At 36.8% G+C, this 22,653-nt stretch overlaps 1 protein-coding gene across 3 annotated transcripts in view; it reads right to left on the bottom strand.

The window, feature by feature from the left end:
- The window catches only part of edil3.L (EGF like repeats and discoidin domains 3 L homeolog), a 337,031-nt gene that overhangs the window by 68,272 nt on the left and 246,106 nt on the right, over window positions 1–22,653 (bottom strand). For all 3 annotated transcript variants that reach the window (NM_001090936.2, XM_018243508.2, XM_041577683.1), the window contains 3 exon segments: window positions 4,754–4,938; window positions 17,208–17,352; window positions 19,280–19,435. In NM_001090936.2, coding sequence (NP_001084405.1) covers window positions 4,754–4,938; window positions 17,208–17,352; window positions 19,280–19,435 — 486 coding nt within the window.

Raw genomic sequence — 22,653 nt, 5'->3', positions numbered from 1 at the left:
AATGCTTTCTGGCAGGCTGCTGTTTTTCCTTCTCAATGTAACTGAATGTGTCTCAGTGAGACATGGGTTTTTACTATTGAGTGTTGTTCTTAGATCTACCAGGCAGCTGTTATCTTGTGTTAGGGAGCTGCTATCTGGTTACCTTCCCATTGTTCTTTTGTTTGGCTGCTGGGGGGGGAAAAGGGAGGGGGGTGATATCACTCCAACTTGCAGTACAGCAGTAAAGAGTGATTGAAGTTTATCAGAGCACAAGTCACATGATTTGGGGCAGCTGGGAAATTGACAATATGTCTAGCCCCATGTCATATTTCAAAATTGAATATAAAAAAATCTGTTTGCTCTTTTGAGAAATGGATTTCAGTGCAGAATTCTGCTGGAGCAGCACTATTAACTGATTCATTTTTAAAAAATATTTTTCCCATGACAGTATCCCTTTAACTATCACAGGGTGCTGAAACAAAAGCTGCTCCATCTGAAATATCTTTGCATTATGCTATTACAGGTATGGGAGCTGTTATCCAGAATGCTGGGACCTGGGGTTTTCTGGATCTATTTTATAATTTGGCTCGTCATACCTTAAGTCCACTAGAAAATCATTAACATTAAATAAACCCAATATTATAATAGGAATTAATTATATCTAAGTTAAGATCAAGTACAAGGTACTGTTTTATTATTACAGAGAAAAAGGAAATCCTATTTACAAATTTGGATTATTTGGATAAAGTGGTGTCTATTTGAGAAAGCCTTTCCGTAATTCAGAGCTTTCTCGATAACAGGTTTCCGGATAATGGATCCCATACCTGTATTGCTAGCTGATAGTTAGAAGAGGCTGTGTAGTGACCAGTAGGGATGAGTAAACATTTTTGCCTGTTATTGTTTCACTGCAAAATTCATGTTTCACCATATGCTCGGGAAAATATGCAGGAAAAACACCAATGGCACTTCTGTTATCCAGAATGCTCGAGGCCTGGGGTTTCTGGATATTTAATTAAAATGGAGTCTATGGGAGATGGGCTTTCCATAATTCAGAGCTTTCTGGATAATGGGTTTCAAGATAATGGATCCCATACCCGTACTACAATTTCTCCATGTGTTTTATTTCACTGGAAACAAATACTCTTTTTTTTGTGCCTTTGGTCAGTTGCAGTTTTACACTCTTCTATATTCTCCATTCACTTATCGTCTTAGGCCTTTTGAGCCTGTAGAATCTGTTTGATTCAATGAAGTCAGTGACCAAAAGGGTTCCCACACTAGAGTAGCTACCTCCACCTTCAAAAATATGCCTAATAAATCCATGTTTGATTTTGAAGGTACAAATAAAAACATTTTAATGAATCTAGCTCTTTGCCCATTAAAGTGCAATTGATAAAAGAGTCAACGTAGATGAGTGGCAGTGCCGCGTGTTCTACATATCTAAATTCTCTTATGTCCTATGGGAAAAGGCCATTGCCTTTGCATTTCTACAAATATATATAATCAAATATTATGTAGTCTTAACTCAATATTTCGATTTTCTTTTATTTTAACAACTGAAAATACAGAAATCAAAAACATTTACAAACCACCTACTCTGTAAATACATTCATATGAGTTACAATAAAGAGGTTTGCTCTCTGTAGCTATGTACATAATAAATGCCTCATTGAATAGGCTATGCAGCTTTTACTGTTCACAGCTGGCAATTTATGTACATAATTTATACACAACCAGTAATTTCCATATAAAGGTGTCCTGTGAAGGAGATCTTTCTGTTTTCAGAAGTCTGACTTCATTTTCAGACAATTTTACCATTAGATGTGCTCTATAAATAGCTGTATTGCCATAATGCTTATGACATGTGATATTGAAATTAAAAGATTAAAGTATAAGCTGTCTTTAACCTGGAAGCATCAAGGATATTATGACCTTTAAATTACCAGAACCAGATCTCAAAAGGATCATTGTACTCAAGGATTGACTAGAACAATTGAATAAACATTGCTTTTTTATTATTGTATGAGATTCAGATGTGAGGACAGAGGAGTAAAACATGAAGTGGCTGGTAGATGCTATAGGGAGAATTTTATCACAATAGCATTATTATGGTGCCTGTCATGGATAGGCAATGGCCAAGAATAATTGGCAATTAGCAAATGGAAGAAGAAGTAGGGCCTCAAAGGCAGTGCTCCTCTGTGTGGTTCTTTAAATAGACTGCCTTCCACATAGGTGAGCCTTTGTTCTGTAATTGGGTCAAATAACGTGAGCTCAAGGTAGTAAGGACCCTTGAGACTCCAAAGTAAGCCCTGAAAGCTAGGTAACCTACGTAGTATCAGTTAGCAAGAGGTGTTTTACTCTTTCCCTATTAAGAAGTTCTGTTATATTTCTGGCCTGCATTATGCCAAAAAACCATTAACAAAATATTTGAGGGATCCTAGAGCCTCAGGTATCGAGTCTAGGACAATATTTATGGAATTCCATAAAACAAAAAGGTGTGACAAACCCTTCAACCTGTTCCATCTACTGTATATGTGCCTTTTATAACCATGATAGAGTATCTTTCCCAGTAAAGGTCTAGTGATGGGTCGAATTTATTCGCCAGGCATGGATTCGCAGCAAATTTATGGATTTCGCCAACAGCAAATGTTTTCGCTGAACTACCGTGAAAATTTGCCATAGGAAAACTTGCTGCAACAAAAAATTGTCGCTCGCAAAATTGTCGCACGTCAAATATTATTCAGACGCCCATTGACTTTAATGCATCTGGACAAAAGAGTCGCGCGTGTAAAAATTGTCGCTCATCAAAATGGTCACATGTCAAAATTATTCAAATGCCCATTGAGTTTAATGCATTTGGACTAAAGAGTTGCGCGTGTAAAAAATTGTTGCACGCATAAAAATTGCTGCACGTCAAAATTATTCTGATGCCCATTTACTTTAATGCATTTGGACAAAAGAGTCGCGCGTATAAAATGTATGTATAAAAATTGTTGCTCGTGTCAAAATTGTTGCACATCAAAATAATTTTGAGGCCCATTGACTTCAATGTGTTTCGCAAGTTTTTCGCCGTTTCACTAATTTCTTTGGAATTTGGCGAATTTCTCTTCGAATGGAAACGAGACAGATACAGCCATCACTATAAAAGTCTTTCCATTTCTCCATCAGACCAGATACTAATTCACATTTTCATGTAATATGTTGAGCAGAGTCCCAAAACTGACAGAAGAAAAGCACTCAACAGCTCTACAATTGCAATATAGTCCATGGAATGAAAATAATCTACAATGCAAAGGGTTAGATATTTTTGAATGCACAAATATACGAAAAAATAGTGTTGTGGGGATGCCTTCCATAAAGTATTCTAGAGTTTTCTAGTATGTGCTATCATTTTGTTCATTTCAGCGGTGATCCCCAACTAGTGGCTTGTGACCAACACGTTGCTCCCCAACCTCTTGGATGTTGCTCCCAGTGGCCTCAAAGCAGGTCCTTATTTTTGAATTCCAGGCTTGGAGGTAAGTTTTAGTTTCATAAAAACCAGGTGTACTGTCAGACAAAGCCTCTTGTAGGCCTGCAGTCCACATAGGGGCTACCAAATAGCCAATTACAGCCCTTATTTTGCAACCTCCAGGAACTATTTTTATGCTTATCAATATATTTAAGACAGCGACATTTTGTGCATACTGCTACTGAAAAATGCCTTACCCTTTAAACAACACAGGGATTGTTTGTCCATATATTGCAATATATTTAAGCTGGCCAACTACGTCAAAGTCATCCCATATCTGGCCAGTCCTACGCTTAATTTTCATCTGATTCATTAAGAATTCTATTGCTTCATTATACATTTTACAAAGGGACTAAGTTTTACCTGCAACTTACTTGCTGCTTTCAAAGTAAAACTCCCAAACTTGGCTGCCCTTTTATTAGACACCAGTGGGATCACCTGACTATAGCTGGGAGGGGTGGGAGCTACAACATGGAGCTGGTCACTGCTCCTGTATAACTATAACAAACAAGGGAAAGTTGTGCTCACCACTATTTTTTAAAACCATTAGGCGGGGGTGCAATGAGGCTGTGACCACAAAATACATATAGTCAACTACAAGAGTCCTCTGCACTCAACCCATTATCAATATATTTAAGACATAGACATTTTGTGCATACTGCTACTGAAAAATGCCTTACCCTTTAAACAAAACAGGGATTGTTTGTCCATATATTGCAATATATTTAAGCTGGCCAACTACGTCAAAGTCATCCCATATCTGGCCAGTCCTACACTCAATTTTCATCTGATTCATTAAGAATTCAATTGCTTAATTATACATTTTTTAAGCAATTGAATTCTTAATGAATCAGATGAAAATTAAGCGTAGGACTGGCCAGATATGGGATGACTTTGACGTAGTTGGCCAGCTTAAATATATTGCAATATATGGACAAACAATCCCTGTGTTGTTTAAAGGGTAAGGCATTTTTCAGTAGCAGTATGCACAAAATGTCGCTGTCTTAAATATATTGATAATGGGTTGAGTGCAGAGGAATCTTGTAGTTGACTATATGTATTTTGTGGTCACACCCTCATTGCACCCCCGCCTAATGGTTTTAAAAAATAGTGGTGAGCACAACTTTCCCTTGTTTGTTATTTTTATGCTTATGTTGCTCCCATCTCATTTTAAATGTGGCTCATGGGCAAAAAACGGTTGGGGACCCCTGCATTATAGGGATATAAAACCAATTCTATTGCAAGCTAAACAGAGAAATGGATTAATACCTGTAGCCATTGCGACTGGTCACTCTTTCCAGATGTCCAGGCATTTACTTTCCCTTGCCTGTCTAATCGGGCCTTCCTTGGTTCCCAGGCAAACATATCCATGTTCAGTGTTCTGAAAACACTAGACGCTGTTACTTGGTGATCCTGTATGTGTCCAGATTTCATTCCAAGGGGTTCAGAGCAGCCTGTAAACATATCAATCGTTGCTAACATTAGGAAAGAGTTAACAAATGTACAGCAAAAATGTTATTCCTTTTGTTAATATTCGATACATAAATGGATATTAAAAAGAGGAAAGATTTTTTTTTCTTTCATTACAGCAGGAGATCAGATTAAGTAAAATGAGGTATTCTCTCCAGAAGGGATCGAAGATTGCAAATGTGAAGACATTTAATCATAATCACTGCAGGAAAGAATGAAAAAGAAAATTAGCTAATTCCAAGGAAATACTGTATGAAGTGAGCATTTTTCTGTGAGGCTCATACATAAGAGAAATAAATAAAGCCTCACCTTGTAGTCACGTCTGCCCTGGGTTCAATGGTTAAACCACAAAAAAGGTGCTCAAACTTATTTAAGCAGATAACATTGCTTTACTTTCTATGAATCAAGAATCAATAGGGGTTATACAGGTATGGGACCTGTTACCCAGAATGCTCGGGACCTGGGGTCTTCTGGATAACAGATCTTTCTGTAATTTGGCTCTTCATACCTTAAGTCTACTAAAAAATCATGTAAACTTAAGTAAACCCAATAGGCTGGTTTTGCATCCAATAAGCTTTAATTATATCTCAGAATGGATCAAGTACAAGATACTGTTTTATTCTTACAGAGAAGAAGGAAATAATTTTTAAAAATCTGGATAATTTGGACAAAATGGAGTCTATGGGAGATGACCTTTCTGTAATTAGGAGCTTTCTGGATAATGTGTTCCATACCTGTATATTTATGCCAGTGATTTCCAACCAGTTGCTCAGAACCACTTGGATGTTGCTCCCGGTTGCCTCAAAGAAGGTGCTTATTTTTTAATTCCTGGCTTAGAGGTATCTTTTGATTGCATATAAATCAGGTGTACTGCCAAATAAAACCTCCTGTAGGCTGCCAGTTTGTATAGGGGCTACCAAATAGCCTATCACATTCCTTATTTGGCACTCCAAGGAATTTTTTTATGCTTGGGTTGCTCCCTAACTCTTTTTACATTTGAATGTGGCTCATGGGACCCCTGATCTAAGTGAAGGAAGTATGCAAAGTAAAAAAAAATCAGACATTCCGTGGACCTATTGGTCAGCCCTGTTCTACAGGTATAAATCTTTATTTGACATGGGCACAGATTTAGTAACTAGTGGATGTATCCATAACTACCACCCGACCTATGCATCAAGCATTATATATAAGGGATGCACTGTATCCGCTATTTTGGATTCGCCCCAAACCCCCGCGTCCTTCATGAAAGATTCGGCCAAATACAGAACCAAATCCGCATCCTAATTTGCTTATGCAAATTAGGAGTGGGAAGGAGAAAAACTTTTTTACTTCCTTGTTTTGTGACAAAAGGCTCGTGATTTCCCTCCCGCCCCTTATTTCCTAAATTAGGATTCGGTTTGGCTGGGCAGAAGGATTCAGGTGAATCCTAATCCTGCTGAAAACGGCCGAATCCTGTCTGAATTTCGAATATATATATGCCCTTTCTCCCTACTATTACCTGGTAAAGCCTAATATACCATACCCATTCCAAGGGGCATACCCATGCCAAGGGGCATATTTATCAAGGGTCGAATTTCGAATTGAAAAAACTTCAAATTTGAATTCAAAAAGACCAACTGAAATTAAGTCAAAGTTTTTTTTGGTCGAATAGGTCCGTTCTCGATCGAATAGGTCCATATTTGGCCGAATTCAAATCGTACGAATCGAAGGAATAGCACAATCAATTGAATTGAAAGTTTTTCAAAGTTGTCAAAGTCCACCAATTAACTCCAAATAGGTTCTAGGTGGTCCCCCATAGGCTAAAACAGCAATTCGGCAGGTTTTAGATCGAAGTTGAAATTTTAAAGAGACAGTACCTGATAAATTTCGATATTTTTATTTTGTATTTTTTTTCAATTCAAATCGAATTTGGACTATTCCCTACTCGAGGTACACAAAAATAGCTTGAAATTCAAATTTATTTAATTCAAAAATTCACCTTGACCTTTGATAAATCTGCCCCAATTGGTGAGGCATGTTTTAATAAGTTCCTGCTACAGCACATAATGTATTATAGGGTTAATCTATTGCATGCTGGGAAACACAATGGGGGCTGCCACTATTGAAGGATGGATAACTCTGCTCATAGCAGCACCCCACAGTGTTCATGTAAGCCTACACTTTTAAGTAAGGTTACATTATTTCTTATTTATTTACAGAAAAAAACATAAATTCCCATGATAGCCTCAGAGCAAAAGGGCTAAAGTCTACATATTCCACTTGTTTACGAAGCAAGAATGATCCCCAGGAATTCTCGCAGAGTATTTTTACAGATGATCATCAGATACTGTATATTCAGTAAAGATATAAATCTGGTTGTGTCTAGTTTTAGCTTATCCCTTAGCAATCACTTGGCTGATGCAATGTGGTATAAATCAAGCCTCAATGTAAGTATTGCCATGGCAACAATATACCTGAAAATGGAACTACCATGAAAATAGTTTTTTGTTATAACAATAACTTGTTGGTATACAAAAATGCTTGGAAGAACAGTGTATTTATAAGTAAAGGCAAAGAGATTGTAAAGGGGGGATAGACCATCTTCAGGAAATCCAATCAGTAACAATGTACTTATCCCCAAAAAATAAGGGATTTAGGCAGCAATATTTGTATCTTAACTTTTTGACAACCAAAGACGTCCCCTAAGGAATTCTCTCAGCCAATATTGGCATTGCCTTCACATCTGCTGACTTCCCTGAGCACAGATGTTCAAACTGTTAGCAGTCAAAATCACCAGCATTGTCCTACCTGACGTGAAAATGCTATTAAAGTAATGGGATTTCAGGGAAAAATGTATCTGTATGTGCGTATAGTTTTATACACTGTTGCTGTAAGACACCAGGAGATCGTTGCTGTCTACTGATGGGTGAATTTGTCCCATTTTGCTTCGCCGAAAAATTCACGAATTTCACTTTGCTGGTCCATATGGGTCAGGCCTCATCACTAGTTAAGGAAACATCAGATAGGGAGTTTCATAGAGCTGATATTATGAGGGTCCTATGTGCTGCTAGTACAGGTATGGCATCAGTTATCTGGAAAACCCATTATCCAGAAAGCTTTGAATTACAGAAAGACCGTATCCCATAGACTCCATTTTATCCAAATAATCCAAATTTTTAAAAATCATTTCCTTTTTATCTGTAATAATAAAACAGTAGCTTGTACTTGATCCAAACTAAGATATAATTAATCCTTATTGGAAGCATTGGGTTTACATGATTTTATAGTAGACTTAAGGGCAGATTTATCAAGGGTCGAAGTGAAATTCGAAGTAAAAAAATTTGAATTTCGAGCTATTTTTTGTACTTCGACTATCGAATAGGCCAAAATTCGATTTGAATTTGAAAAATATTAGACTATTCAAACATTGAAATTTATCACGTCCTGTCTCTTAAAAACTTCCACTTCGACCATTCGCCATCTAAAACCTTCCGCATTGCTGTTTTAGCCTATGGGGCACCTCCTAGAACCTATTTGGAGTCATTTGGTGGACTTTGTATTTGGAGCAAGATTTACTAAGCTCGAGTGAAGATCGAATTTCGAAGTATTTTTTTGGGTACTTCGACCATCGAATTGGTCAAATTTGATCGAACCGAATGATTCGAAGTAAAAAACGTTTGACTATTAGATAATCACAGTACTGTCTCTTTAAAAAATACTTCGCCACTTTAAACCTACGGAGGTGCAATGTTAGCCTATGGGGACCTTCCCCAGCACTTTTCGAAGTTTTTTTTGGTCGAATAAAAATCCTTAGATTGATCGGTTAAAATTGTTTGAATCGTTAGATTCAATCGAATGCACTAAAATTCAAATGATTGGAATACAGACTATTCACCGCAGTTAAAAACTTTGATTTTTTTTAATACATTTTCAATTTTTTTTTAAATTTGAATTTCGAAGTTATGGGAGTTCATTACTTCGAAATTCGACCCTTGATAAATCTGCCCCATAAGGTATGAAGATCTATATTATGGAAAAATCCATTATCCGGAAAACCCCAGGTCCCGAGCAGTCTGGATAACAGTTCCCATGCCTGAATTGTAGTTCAGATAAAGTATAAGTTACTGTTTTATTGTTACAGAGAAAAAGAATCATTTTTAAAAATTTTGATTATTTGGATAAAATGGAGTCTATGGGGGATGACCTTCTCGTACTTCGGAGCTTTCTAGATAATGGGTTTCCGGATAACTGATCCCATACCTGTATAATGTATTATTGCAGCAAAACTATTCTCAATAACTGACAATACATGTTATGTTTTATTGCCAACATTATGATCCAATTTGTGTAAAGGCATTTGCACAGAGTTTAGACCATTATGCTGCTTGTGTGTAAGAGAAGCCAAGTAAGGTGAGTGTCACACATCACTGCACCAATATACTGCATAGACTGGGGAGCCACTGGAGAAGCAAAGGTCTCACATTGGGGAGTATGAAACTCATTGAAGGAAATAGAGCAAAAATGAATCAGACGCTTGTCAGCTCTCATATACTTACGTATAACTCAGGTTAAAGGCATTAAAAAAGTTTAATGCTTGCTTTAAGTTTTTTTTATCCACTTTTTTGTTTTTCAGCTTCTCTTCTACGTTCCAACATTTGTCCGAAGTTCTACCAATTTTTTACAGGTATGGGACCTGTTCTCCAGAATGCTCGGGCCTGGGGTTTTCTGGACCTTTCTGTAATTTGGATCTTCATTAAGTCTACTAGAAAATCGTATAAACATTAAATAAACCCAATAGGCTGCTTTTGCCTCTTATAATGATTAATTTGTATCTTAGTTTGGATCAAGTACAATGTACTGTTTTATTATTACAGAGAAAAAGGAAATCATTTTCTAAAATCTAGATTATCAGGACGAATGTTTTGAAAATTCGCCAGCGTGACGTAATTCCGGGACTTTGCCATTTTACTAACAGGCGTAGGCATAACTTCACTAGTGAAGGAGATAGACTGTAGCGCTCAGGGTCGGACTGGGGGGGCGCTCAGTGTGCATGTGTTGCGCTAAAAACTTTTTTTTTCACCAAAATTTAGATATTGGGAGAGGGGGTCTGGCACCCACGAGGGTCAGGGCCCACCGGGTTATTTCCCGGTTTCCCGCCGGGTCAGTCCGACACTGCTATCGCTACTTCGAACTCTTAAGCCAGGCGAAGTTTTCAGGGTGACAGGCTGCAAAAGTCTGTATAAATATTTTTGGGTACCCGGGCTCCCCCCTACATTTCCTAACATATGGCACATAAACTATACACTGGGCTCATGTGTAGGGCAATATAACAACTTTATTTTATTTTATTAAGGTTCCCTGGGCTTGTGTAATGCAATTTATTTGGTGCAACATATACGTCCATTCAACTTTAATTTCCCGCCATATCCAAATTAGCCAACGCTAGCGCAACTTCGCTTCACTTGGAGCAGTAACGCTAGCACAACTTTGCCAGAGTTCGGCGCCCTGGACCCAACTTCGGATTTTAGTGAATTAGTGTTGTCCTGGCGAATCTACGCCTGGCGAAACGTTGCAATGTGATAGAAGCCAGCGCTGGCGAATTTCCGCAGGTTAGTGAATTTCCCCCTAGGGGAGACGGCCTTTCCATAATCCAGAGCTTTATAAATAACTGGTTAACAGATCCTATACCTGTAAATTAAGCTGACTTACTTGACTACTTCTTTATCAGAATAAAAATTCAAAATCTGTTCCCTCTACTACTTCATTTGCATAACAAGAAAATTATGAAAATGTCCCTGCATTATAACCCACAGAAGCCCAGCACATATTTGCATACATTGCTCTAAAGCAGTAGACCAAAAAATTTGAACAACTCTGAGCCATTATGGCAAACATTTCCTCTGTACCACGATTCAGACCAAATATATAACTGATTAATACTCATCACAATGCGTCTGACTGCATGTGAGGTTGCACTGAAATTTACACTGTACTGCACTCTAAAAACTGCACTTTGCACACTGCACAGCAGTTATATATGACTCTTACAGGCAGATTTATCAAAAAGCAAAATTCTTCATCCATTTGCCGAACACGAAAAAACACATGCATATATAAATGCATATAAATGCAATATACTGTAATTAAGTGTGTTTTTGTGAGCTCCAAATGCAATTGTCTTTTGAATACGCACCAAGCACAAGAAAATGAATTAAGTAACATCTATGAAATGTGACTTTGAAAGCTCATGAGCACAACCAGGCAGAATATAATGGAATCAATTAGCTGCTGCATTTAGATGCGCTCAAACCTGTGTCTCAAAGCAAAACAAATGTGTAAGAGCCCTTAAAGCGGTTGTTCATATTTGAGTTTAGATGTGGTTTTTGAGTTATTTAACTTTTTAATTAGCAGCTCTCTAGTATGCAATTTCAGAAATTTAGTTGCAAGGATCTTTTCATGCTTGGGTTGCTCCCTAACTCTTTTTACATTTGAATGTGGCTCATGGGACCCCTGATCTAAGTGAAGGAAGTATGCAAAGTAAAAAAAAATCAGGCATTCCGTGGATCTATTGGTCAGCCCTGCAGGTATAAATCTTTATTTGACATGGGCACAGATTTAGTAATTAGTGGATGTATCCATAACTACCACCCGGCCTATGCATCAAGCCATATATCCGCTATTTTGGATTCGGCCCAAACCCCCGAGTCCTTCGCGAAAGATTCTGCCAAATACAGAACCAAATCCGCATCCTAATGACCAAATGACCCTAGCAGCCAAATGACCCTAGCAGCCAGGCATTGATTAGCATGAGACTGGAATATGAATAGGAGAGGCCTGAATAGAAAGATGAGTAATAAAAAGTAAAAAAAAAAAAGCAATACATTTGCGGCCTTACAGAGCATTTGTTTTTTGGATGGGGTCATTGACCCCCATTTGAAATCTGGAAAGAAGAAGGTGGCAAATAATTAAAAAAAACTATAAAAAAAATAAATAAAGTAGTCCAGTTAAAAAGTTATCAGAATTGACCATTCTATAACATACTGAAAGTTAACTTAAAGGCGAAACGCAAGTTCCAAAAACTCCATTGCATAAGAATGTGAGAAAAAAACAACTCAGACGAAATCAAATCAGACTCTACTTATCATTTTCAATGAATCTGCTAAATTTTGAATTGATCTTGAAAACTGGAATTGAAAAATAACTTGAATATGTCTGATAAAACTCCCCTTGACTCCTTTTTTATTAAATAATAAATTTTAACAATAAGAGTTTTTTCGATGACCTATTGTTAAAAAAAAAACTTTGATTTTCAAAGTCCACCAAATGACTCCAAATAGGTTCTAGGGGATCCTCCATTGGCTAAAACAGCAATTTGGCAATTTTTAAAGAGACAGTACATGATAAATTTTGATATTCAAATTTTCAAATTTTTTTCAAATTCTAAATTCTCGAATTTGGACTATTCCCAAGCCGAAGTACACTAAAATTAGCTCAAAATTCTAATTTAAAAATTAAATTTTTCAATTCAACCCTTGATAAATCTGCACCTAAGTCTACTATAAAGTCATGTAAACATTAAATAAACCCAATAGGCTGGTTTTGGTTCCAATAAGAATTAATGATATCTTAGTTTGGATTAAGTACAAGGTACTGTTTTATTATTACTGAGAAAAAGGAAATACATTTTAAAAAATTGAATTATTTGATTATAATGGAGTCTATGGAAAATGGCCTTTCCGTAATTCGAAGCTTTCTGGATAATGAGTTTCCAGGTAACGGATCCCATACCTTTTTAATGTCCTTATATTATAAATTAGACATTATTCACTATATACCATATACTGCAGCCCCTTACCTGGTGTTCTGTCGTGTTTTGCAAACAATTTATCCTATGAACAGCCTTCATGATCTGCAGTCACATAATTCTTTTAAATAAAATAAATGATATTAATACTGCGAAAATATATGGTAACAGGGGGAAGCTTTTGGTTTTTTTTTTATTGTCTTATAATTGGCGTTTCAGTTCTTTAGTTCACAGCGGTAAAAAGAATAAACGTTCTTCTTTCTTGTCTATGACATGGTGCCTTTTTCCAACATGGATGAAAGTCTTTTATTTAATAAGCAAAATGAAAATATTTGAATTAAGTGTGCAGATGTTCCTCATTACAGGATTTTATCTACAGGCTTGCAATATTCTCTGAATGTGTGTTGATCCAATTCAGCAGATTTTACATCCAAATGCATTGACCTTGCTGTTATGTGATTGTGTCTCAGCAGAATAGAATACCACATTCATAATCTCCTTTCAGTCTTGGTATAAAGTACAAAAAAAATCTCTTTATCAGTTACATAAAAGGCTTTTATAAAAGGCAAAGATTAGCACATGATCTTTGAAAATGGCCCAGTTCTAAGGAAAAGAAAGCATATAAGCACGAGGGAGGCTGTGCACAATCCCTGCAATAGTGTGTTGATATTATCAAATGATTACATTTTTCCTTTATCAAGCCGGGTTTCCCACTGAATCCTGCACTGTTTCAGTAGCTATTAGTCCTCATGACTGCCTTCTCTTGAATTATTCATGAGGAAATGTGCGACTGGGACACAGTGCAAAGGAACAGCAGATAACAGCTGAGTGCAATATACTGTGAAGAATGAAATAGCTGACAATACTATTTGGTACTTCCGAGGCCAATACTGCAGGTGCGGCACCAAATTTTCATTTTATCGGAAGTCATCATGACTATTGAATGAGGAGGGTTTTCAATAAGCTTGTGTATTTTAGTAGTGCTCTTGTGGGGGAATGTAATAGAAGTAATAAACAACAAACATGCACAATGCAAACTATTTTTTCCTTTGTATGTACAATCTCATTATTTAATGCGTGTATTACAAACACACAAACATTGATCCAAAATTAAGAAATCCAGCTCTCTCGGCGCTATACTGCAAATCCACTTCGGGACACGGACTACATATTTTTTTCAAAACTTCAGCTTTAATGTGCGCATTTTAGTGGTACAATGGAAAAAGCGGTGAGTGTCTGGGACTTGCACGTTTATTACCGCACTCGGCACTTCGTCGGAGAAGTGTCGAATGCGGCAAGAAACGCGTAAGTCCCAGACACTCACCGCTTTTTACATTGTACCACTAAAATGCACACATTAAAGCTGAAGTTTTGAAAAACAAAAATGAAAACAAATATGTAGTCCATGTCCCGAAGTGGATTTGCAGTACGGCGCCGAGAGAGCGGGATTTCTTATTCTTGGATAGACTGCACTGGCAAGGAGCTGCCGGCATACTGCATGAGGCAACGTCTGCATGGACATCAGCGCTGGGTGAGCTCTGATGCGGTTCGCATTTTTTTTTACTTTAACACAAACATTGAGCCAGAGAACAATGTACATAATGAAATTGTATAAAATGCAGTATGCAGTCAGTGGTGGATTCCTATAAGGGCAACCTGTGAGCTTGTCTGAGGCCCAAAGTTAAAGGGGTGGGCAGCATCGTAGAAACAGGCAAAACCTGTTCAGGACAGGGCTGGAACTGGAGCACGCTGGACATAGAGCTGGGAAAGACTACAACAATCCCTTATGTTTCAGCAAAGTGTAATTTGTTCAATACTATGTATTTAGTATGGCACATAGGGGGTTATTTATCAAAGTCCGAATTTATCTCAATATTTTCTGCTACAAACTCCAATCAAATCCGATCGGGTTTTTTACGCTTATTTATAATTACATTTTCCCGAAAATTTGCTTAGTGGTAAAAAAAACAATCAGATTTTCATGATTTTTTTCATGCGATTTTCACGATTTTTTCGGAAATTCCACCAGAAAACTCGAAAAACGCTGGGGTTTTGCACAAAACCCAGCGCACATCAAAAAATAATTGGGACTTCTCCCATTGACTTATATACAACCTCGACAGGTCTGAGATGCCGGACTTCAGAATTCAGATTCAGAGTTTTATATCCTTGGGGTTTAATAAATTCCGAAAAATTTGTGAGTTTTTAAAAGTCTGATTTCATTTAAAAAAACATCACAAATTTTTCGTGATGTTTGCATTCGGAGTTTAGTAAATAACTCCCAAAGACACAGATTTATGAACCTTCCAGGTTCTGGTTTATAGAAATCAACTGCAAAAACTGTGAGTGAGCTCCTGAGATCAATCAGTTTATCTGTAATCAATTGCTGTGGCTCCCTTGAAACCTATTCTATTTTTAGCAAAAACCCACTGTATTTTTAAACCTATAAGGCAGCAAGCTAGAGCAATCAATTGCAGATAAATCAAATGCGTTCAGAAACTCGCTTGCAGTTTCTGCAATTGATTTCTATGAACAGAAAACAGCCCCAGACATTTTTTCCCCTACCCAGAATTCCAGCGTTATTATACAGGTGCATGCTGAGATGTATTTATTGCAACTTGTATGTACTTTGGCAAATTGTTTGCAAGTTGGAATGGGCAAAATGTTCCCATTATTTGTGTTAGAATTACCTCACTTCCAATGCAGCTCTAATTAAATACCTCCCAACATTTTGGAAGTAAAAAGAGGGACAAAAAAAATTTTCTGCACGTAGCGCAGCAATTTTTTTGACCACACCCCTTTATGTGGCCACACCCCCTAATTACCATGTTTGTTTTACAAAATTTGTCAGGTTATGAAAGTTTGAAAATATTTCTCCTTATCTAAACTGTGTTTTGTGTCTCAAAATTGTTACAAAGTATCTTATTTGCACCTGTTAGCTGTTCTGGGCTCTCTGCTAAAAGCCAATTAAGTGAGAAACTTTGTTTCTTTTTCTGGCTGTTCAGTGCAGAGAAATGAGGGACTTTCCAGTACAAATGAGGGACTGCGGGTTGAGCTGTCAAAAGAGGGACTGTCCCTCCGAAAAAGGGACAGTTGGGAGGTATGTAATTATGATATGAGCATGTAATTTGCTTGGTCAAAGAACGATAGGAAATTTGACTTATGTCACTAAGGAACCCTCAAAATACCAGCAGATCCATGCTGGAACTAATTCCAATTCCACTGTCCCCTTGTGTCAATATATGCAATTGCTCGTATCAGAGGTACAATTAATTAATTCCTAGAAATATGTACTGGTTTGTACCAAAAAAGCTGATCTGATGGTATCACTATACAGCAACATACTATATAATCTCTAAATATAAAAAATAACAGAATCTACTGTTTACATTATCACCTCATTATATCATTTTTTTAAATAAAAAAAAGCTTCACCCTACTCCCATCCTGATTTTGCCTTCATTAAAATAACTAGAATATATTAGATTGGTAAAAAAAAACTCCTTAACATTGAGTAAAAACCCAAGTTGTAAAGATTTTCCACTAAAAATTTGAGTTTTTGTCCCAAAAAGCCAAACCAGAAAAAATTGAGTTTTAATAAGTAACCCCCCCCCCAAAACGTGTTTGGGTTAAGTGTCACACCTTGAAAATCAAGACCACGTTCAACCCAATTAACTTTGCAAGTCCATCATTGATAGCTCAGCTTTGAAATTGGGTGCCAGATAGAAAAGCTAATTTGCTGAAGTTTCTTTATTTAGCATTCTATTCCCTTCAAACTTGAACTTGAACTCTGAAATATGAGAATCTATAAGACTAATGGACTTGCTTTTCAATTGTAAATCATTTCTAAATGCCAACAGAAAATAGCAAATCATTTAAATCACATTATTTGTGAGCTCATACTCGACCTACATCCATAGTATATAGACATGCTTTACTGTACTGCAGTTTGTTGAATTTATTAATTATCTACAATCTTTTGCTAGAAAGTTGTGGCCTGTGGCCAAGATGCAGAAAAAAGACTTTAAACTATGAGCCAAAAAAGTTTCATTTAAAGGGCAAGAAAAGCCTTCCATACATCTCTATAGGCAGCACCCAGCTAGTCAAAACACACTTTATTCATCCCATAAATATTATCCTTTGGTTATAATTTTGCTCAGCTGATTTTTTAATTGCATGCCTCAGCCATCATCTTGGAATCCCACTGGCCTTCTGGTGCAGGGGTGCAGGCTCCAATAAAGGACATTCCCCCCTCAATCCTGTGTATCATGAAGGAACATGTAAAGATTTCAATCTGTATGTATGCTGAAAGGTTATACACAATGCCAGAGGAGAGGGAGGCGGGGAGAGAATAGTGAGGTCTGACCACCATAGTAATAGGAAGCACAGCTATGTCACTGTGTTTTTATTTACTGCTAAAATAGGTCCAAATCAATGTACAAAGTGATGATATGATTTACTTTTACCTACCCGATAATTCACATCCAAGTAGCTCCATTCTCAGAGTGCAATGCCGCCTGCATACCTGCGGATAGAGCCGTATATACTGAGCTTCGATTGGAGGAGTAAAGGAATTGGCATATGGGGTGTTGTTGTCCACGTTCCCTCGAAAAATCTGTAAAATTAAAAGCAATGGATGTTTTAAGAGGATACATGTGATATGCAGTAATGGTCCATTATATCTGTCCCAAACTGTTCATTGACAGCCAAGGTTCTGAATATGCATTCCATGTTTTCCATCAGGTATCTTGGGACAGCTTCAGTGTTCAACATTGATTCCCCAGACCCTAAAAGTTTATTGCTATGCACCCTATTGTGTTATTTAAAAAAAAAACATTCCAGTTGGGTGGGCCAAGTTCAGAGTCTGACCACACTCACACTCAATCATAGATGGACTAAAAGTTACAGTTCTGTTAAGGACTCATAGGCCATTATAATGTCAGCTGGATATACACTATGTTGGTGCTTTGAATACAAACATACTGACAGCCTTCTTTTAAGAGTGTACTTGTGATTATCTGCAACTTTACTTGTTATTATTCCTCTTTAAAGAAGAACCTGTACCTGTACTGAAAGCAAATGTAATTCTAAGCAACGTTTAAATATGTTTTAATGAAAAAAAAACAGTGTTTTTATCTCTTTCTAGTACTTGAACTGCTGATTCTTTCATGCAAGGCATTGTAAGAACTGGAGTCTTGGCTGAAGATGAGTATAAAAGTCAAAATGAGTAATGCAGAAATTGATATAGAATAGTGTTCAATTACAAATAACTTCAAAACCATTGAAAACTTTAATAAATGTATAATAAATAAAATTTTCTTTCATTATGAAAGTCTGATTGTTAGCTTCATGCACACAGTTTGTTCTTCTACTATGGGGTTTCAATTGTTTTCCTACTGTATGTCTGCCTGGTTGACAGACACCAATTTTTTGTGCAATATTTAAACAAATTTAGTATCCCAATTTGTTGCAATTATTTGCTATAATTTGGTTCCTCTTTATTCATTGAAATAGTTTTTCACTATGGGGCAGATTTATCAAAGGACGAGATGAATTTCCGTATTAACAAAATTTGAATTTTCGAGCTATTTTTTGTGTACTTCGACTTGGGAATAGTCCAAATTTGATTCAAAATTCAAAAATTCGAATATCAAAGTTTATCATGTACCGTCTCTTTAACAATTCGACTTCGACCATTCGCCATCTAAAACTGTCCGAATCGCTGTTTTAGCCTATGGGGGACCTCCTAGAACCTATTTGGAGTCAATTGGTGGACTTGGAAAATTTTAATTTTTTGGGGGGGAAAAACTTAGAATCAAATTCGATCGTATGCGATATTCCTTCGATTCATATGATTCTAATTCAGCTGAATATGGACCTATTCAATCAAAAGCCGACCTATTCTACCAAAAAAAAGGCCGACTTAATTTTGGTTGGTCTTTTTCAACGTTTTTTCAATTCAAAATTCGACCCTTGATAAATATGACCCTATATGTATTCCTGCAAACATCGCTAAATTTTTCAACACCCCACTCAAACTTCCAGAAATATTCACTCTTATCCAAGCTGACTCTACTAATATCTTAAATCTCAACTCTTTCTGTTTATATAATTAAGTAGCACAGCAGGTGTGGTATCAAATATTGACAAACCCCAACTGTCTCACAGGGGCAAAGAGAATAGGCCTCCCTTAATTCATATATATAACCTCCTATTATCCATTATTAATTTCCACACATTTACGTATTTATCACTTGGGATGTCCTAAAAACATTACATGCCCTTATGATGTCCACCTTTAAAAATTGTGACAGTAATTCTGTTGCCCAAGAAATCCCTCTATGGTCACTAGAATGAGGTCTCCCTACCACCATCTTTTTATAGTGTATTATTACTGAGCAGTCACGGTGGGCAGAAGAAGGTTATGTGCCTTGTCATTTTTGTGTTTCAATAACAATGCCTTATTTTCACATCAGATCATAGGTGTCTACGTTCAGCAGCGCTGTATTAATGAGTCACTAATTGCTTTCCATATAACTTACCATATCCTCCGAGGTCCTTTTCACTTTATATGTCGACCAGGATTTTCCATCATCACTATATGCAATTTTGTACGATTTTATGTATTCCGGGCTGCCAATACGTTTTGCACCTTGAGTAATTACACCAGTGACCCGCATTTTCTTTTGTAAGTTTATCTGTAGGTTACAAGGATCAGTAAACCTGTTAAATAACAATATTAGCACTTCTTTTAAATAACAAATATACTTGAAGCATATTTTTCTAAATATTTAAAAATATAGGGTTCCATATATTTACTGAAGCCCTTTTTAAACAAATAGCAATAGATAGCACATGCATGCTCCCCTTTAACATTAAGGGACAGATTTAATAAGCTCGAGTGAATAATTCGAATAAAAAAATATTCGAAATTTCGAAGTATTTTTTTGGGGACTTCGACCATCGAATTGGTCAAATTCGATCGGATTTGATCGAATCAAATGATTTGAACGATTCGAAGTAAAAATCGTTCGACCATTCGATAATCGAAGTACTGTCTCTTTAAAAAAAAACTTCGACTTCATACTTCGCCAGTTTAAACCTACCAAGGTCCAATGTTAGCCTATGGGGACCTTCCCCAGCACTTTTCTAAGTTTTTTTGGGTCGAATAAAAATCCTTCGATCGATCGCTTAAAATCGTTCGATTCGAAGGATTTTATTGTTTGATCGAACGATTTTTATTAGATCGAACGTTTTGCGCTAAAATCCTTTGAATTCGATGGATTTTACTTCGAGGGTCGAATTCGAGGGTTTTTTAACCCTCGAAAATTCAATCCTTGATAAATCTGCCCCTAAGTCTTATTCCCCGCATCAGCACGTTGTGACCCAGTGTTCCTGGTAATATTTCTATTACTTTTTTTCTTTTTAGGTTCCACCTTTGTGGAAATGTTTTTCTCTGCTGAGTTCCAGCAGCACCATACGAAGCAGAGAAAAGAAGAGCAGTATCTTGTATTTTCTCCTGCAAACATTTTTCACTATTATAGAAAAATCATGAATCACTTTCTTACTTCTGCCCTAGAATCATTACTTGACACCACAAAGGATGGGATTTTATAGTCTTGACTTCAAAAGTGTGGCTTTCTACAAAAATGTTCACAGATACTGTAAGTGGGGGACCTTTTATAGTTCAAATAAATAACACGTCATCTAACAAAATTAACCGATTTAACTATTTTATTTAAATAATTAAATAAATTGCTTAGCAAAAGAGGACTCACCTAAATTATATGAATCTTTCATATCATCTTAAAACATCTAATTAGCATTAAAGCATCTCTGAATACAATATATATTATAAAATACACAATACACAAATTTCTAATTTATTATTAATATTCTACTACACCATAGGGGACACAGCGCTCCTGTGTGGTGATAATCTCCTTTAATTGTATAAAATATGAATGCATAAGTAAATAGACCTGAATGAAAACCCTATAAGGGACTTGAAAAAAACATAATGTAAAATATATAATGTCTTTGCCAGGATGTAGGAATCAAGTATCTACAATCCAAAACATGTTCCTTGTCAACATCATGGCTCACAAAATAACCCAAGATGTTCTGAAATAGTCACTAAAAAAAATAAACATACAAGGATATCAACCAGCTTCATGATCCAGGAACTGGTTTAGAATTTAATATCTAAGTGGGTCTTGGAGACTGATTCTATACAGCATGGGGTTCCGATTTTGGGTTCTCACCCTTGGGTAAGGTTATTTTTGTCTATAAAGTTGATAGTGAGTCCAAATGCACATAATTCTCTTTTTCTCAGAATAGTGATCTCTGAACTCATTGCATAATAAGTGTGTAAAATTATGGCATAAAAATGGTGGTTATTTTAGGCTCTCCCTTTTTGTGCCAGAACTTCTTTGCCACCAAGTTTGTTAGTCTACCCCAATGCAGAGTGATATTTCCATAGCAGCTATCAAGACTTCTTGCTGTACACTTAAAGAAAAAAATCCGGAACCCGAATTGCCTAGGCATCACAAACAAATCAATGTATTCATCAATGACCTCCAGCTTCTCCCCTCACTATCTGCTTGATATGTTTGTAAATCTAGCATTAAGTTCATTGGCCTTTATTTGCAATAACATGGCTGCAGAAACACTGTAAATAACAATGGATTAATAGTACATGTTATGAAGTGGAATGTGGGATGAAGGCGTACGTGGAGTAAATAGATAAATACATATTGTGGTTTTACTTAAAAAACTTTTTTACAATATTAATGTCAAATATCCTGCTCAGGTGGGACATTATGCTCTCTACCAGATGTTTAAATCAGTCTAGACGGTACAAGCTGCTCTAAGAAAAGAATAACAAGTTGGCTCTGTGCTGCTCAAGATGACAAATTTACTGGCACTAATGCTTCAAGAAAGAATTCTCTATTTTGAACAATATAGCCAGATTAATAAGGATAAAGGAAGGTCGGTACAGGCCTGAGGACAAATATGTGAAAAATACAGAAAAAGGAATTCAAAAAATCTAAAGAGGTTTTTCCAAAGAAGACACTTTTAAACCAAGAAAATAAAAATGCCTGCTGCCTATGACTTAATGTTATCCAGAAATAAAAGTGCAAAATCATCTTAAGCCTCTAAAGGAGAAAGGCACAGGGAGAAATAGCTCATATACAGCTCTCAAATGGACACTATAAATCCAGGCTTCAACCAGTTATGCTTTAATCTTGGAAATGCCTGTGTTTTATATGGATTCCCCATTTTTATACAATTCTCTATATACAGTTATCAGCTGTCAGTGAGGTCGCTTGGCTTTTTATGCATTATATATGTAGATATTAGTTCAGTGCTTTATATCTTGGGTGACAGTCATGCCAGTAGTGTTTTAGTATTGAAGGGGGCCACCTTTTCTCTAAAAAGACACAAGAACTTCAATTAAAGATGCCGGTAGGGAGCTGCAAAAATAAGTTGCAAATGTGTCTTTTCTACAAGATTGTTTTGGGCCAAGATTCCAAGAAGCCAGTTTACTGCTCCTTGATATAATGATCAAGGGAAACAGATCTGTGGACACTGGAGGGGGGGGGGGTCATTTAAAAGACAAAGCATGAATTACTGAAATAAATTCATATGACTTCTAACTTGGAGTTAGTTATATATCTGAGAAGAACAAAGTGTCCTAAGAATACCATTCATCCTATTCCCACCAACCAGAAATGTTTTGGGGGGAACTATGTTATCTGAGACCCTTAGGTATGTATGCACCATCCTGAGGAGCCCTGGGGACTCAAAGCCCAGTGCTCCGCTGCTCGAGAGCGCACGAGGGGAAGGCTTTGCACCCTAGAGGCCAGCGCTAGGGCCATGCGGGCACGGGGGTGGGGGGTGCACATGCTCTAAT

This window comes from Xenopus laevis, chromosome 1L (assembly GCF_017654675.1).
Source record: "Xenopus laevis strain J_2021 chromosome 1L, Xenopus_laevis_v10.1, whole genome shotgun sequence".
Taxonomy (NCBI): Eukaryota; Metazoa; Chordata; class Amphibia; order Anura; family Pipidae; genus Xenopus; species Xenopus laevis.
The sequence above is the reverse complement of the archived record's forward strand: the minus strand, read 5'-3'. Positions and strand labels throughout refer to the sequence as shown.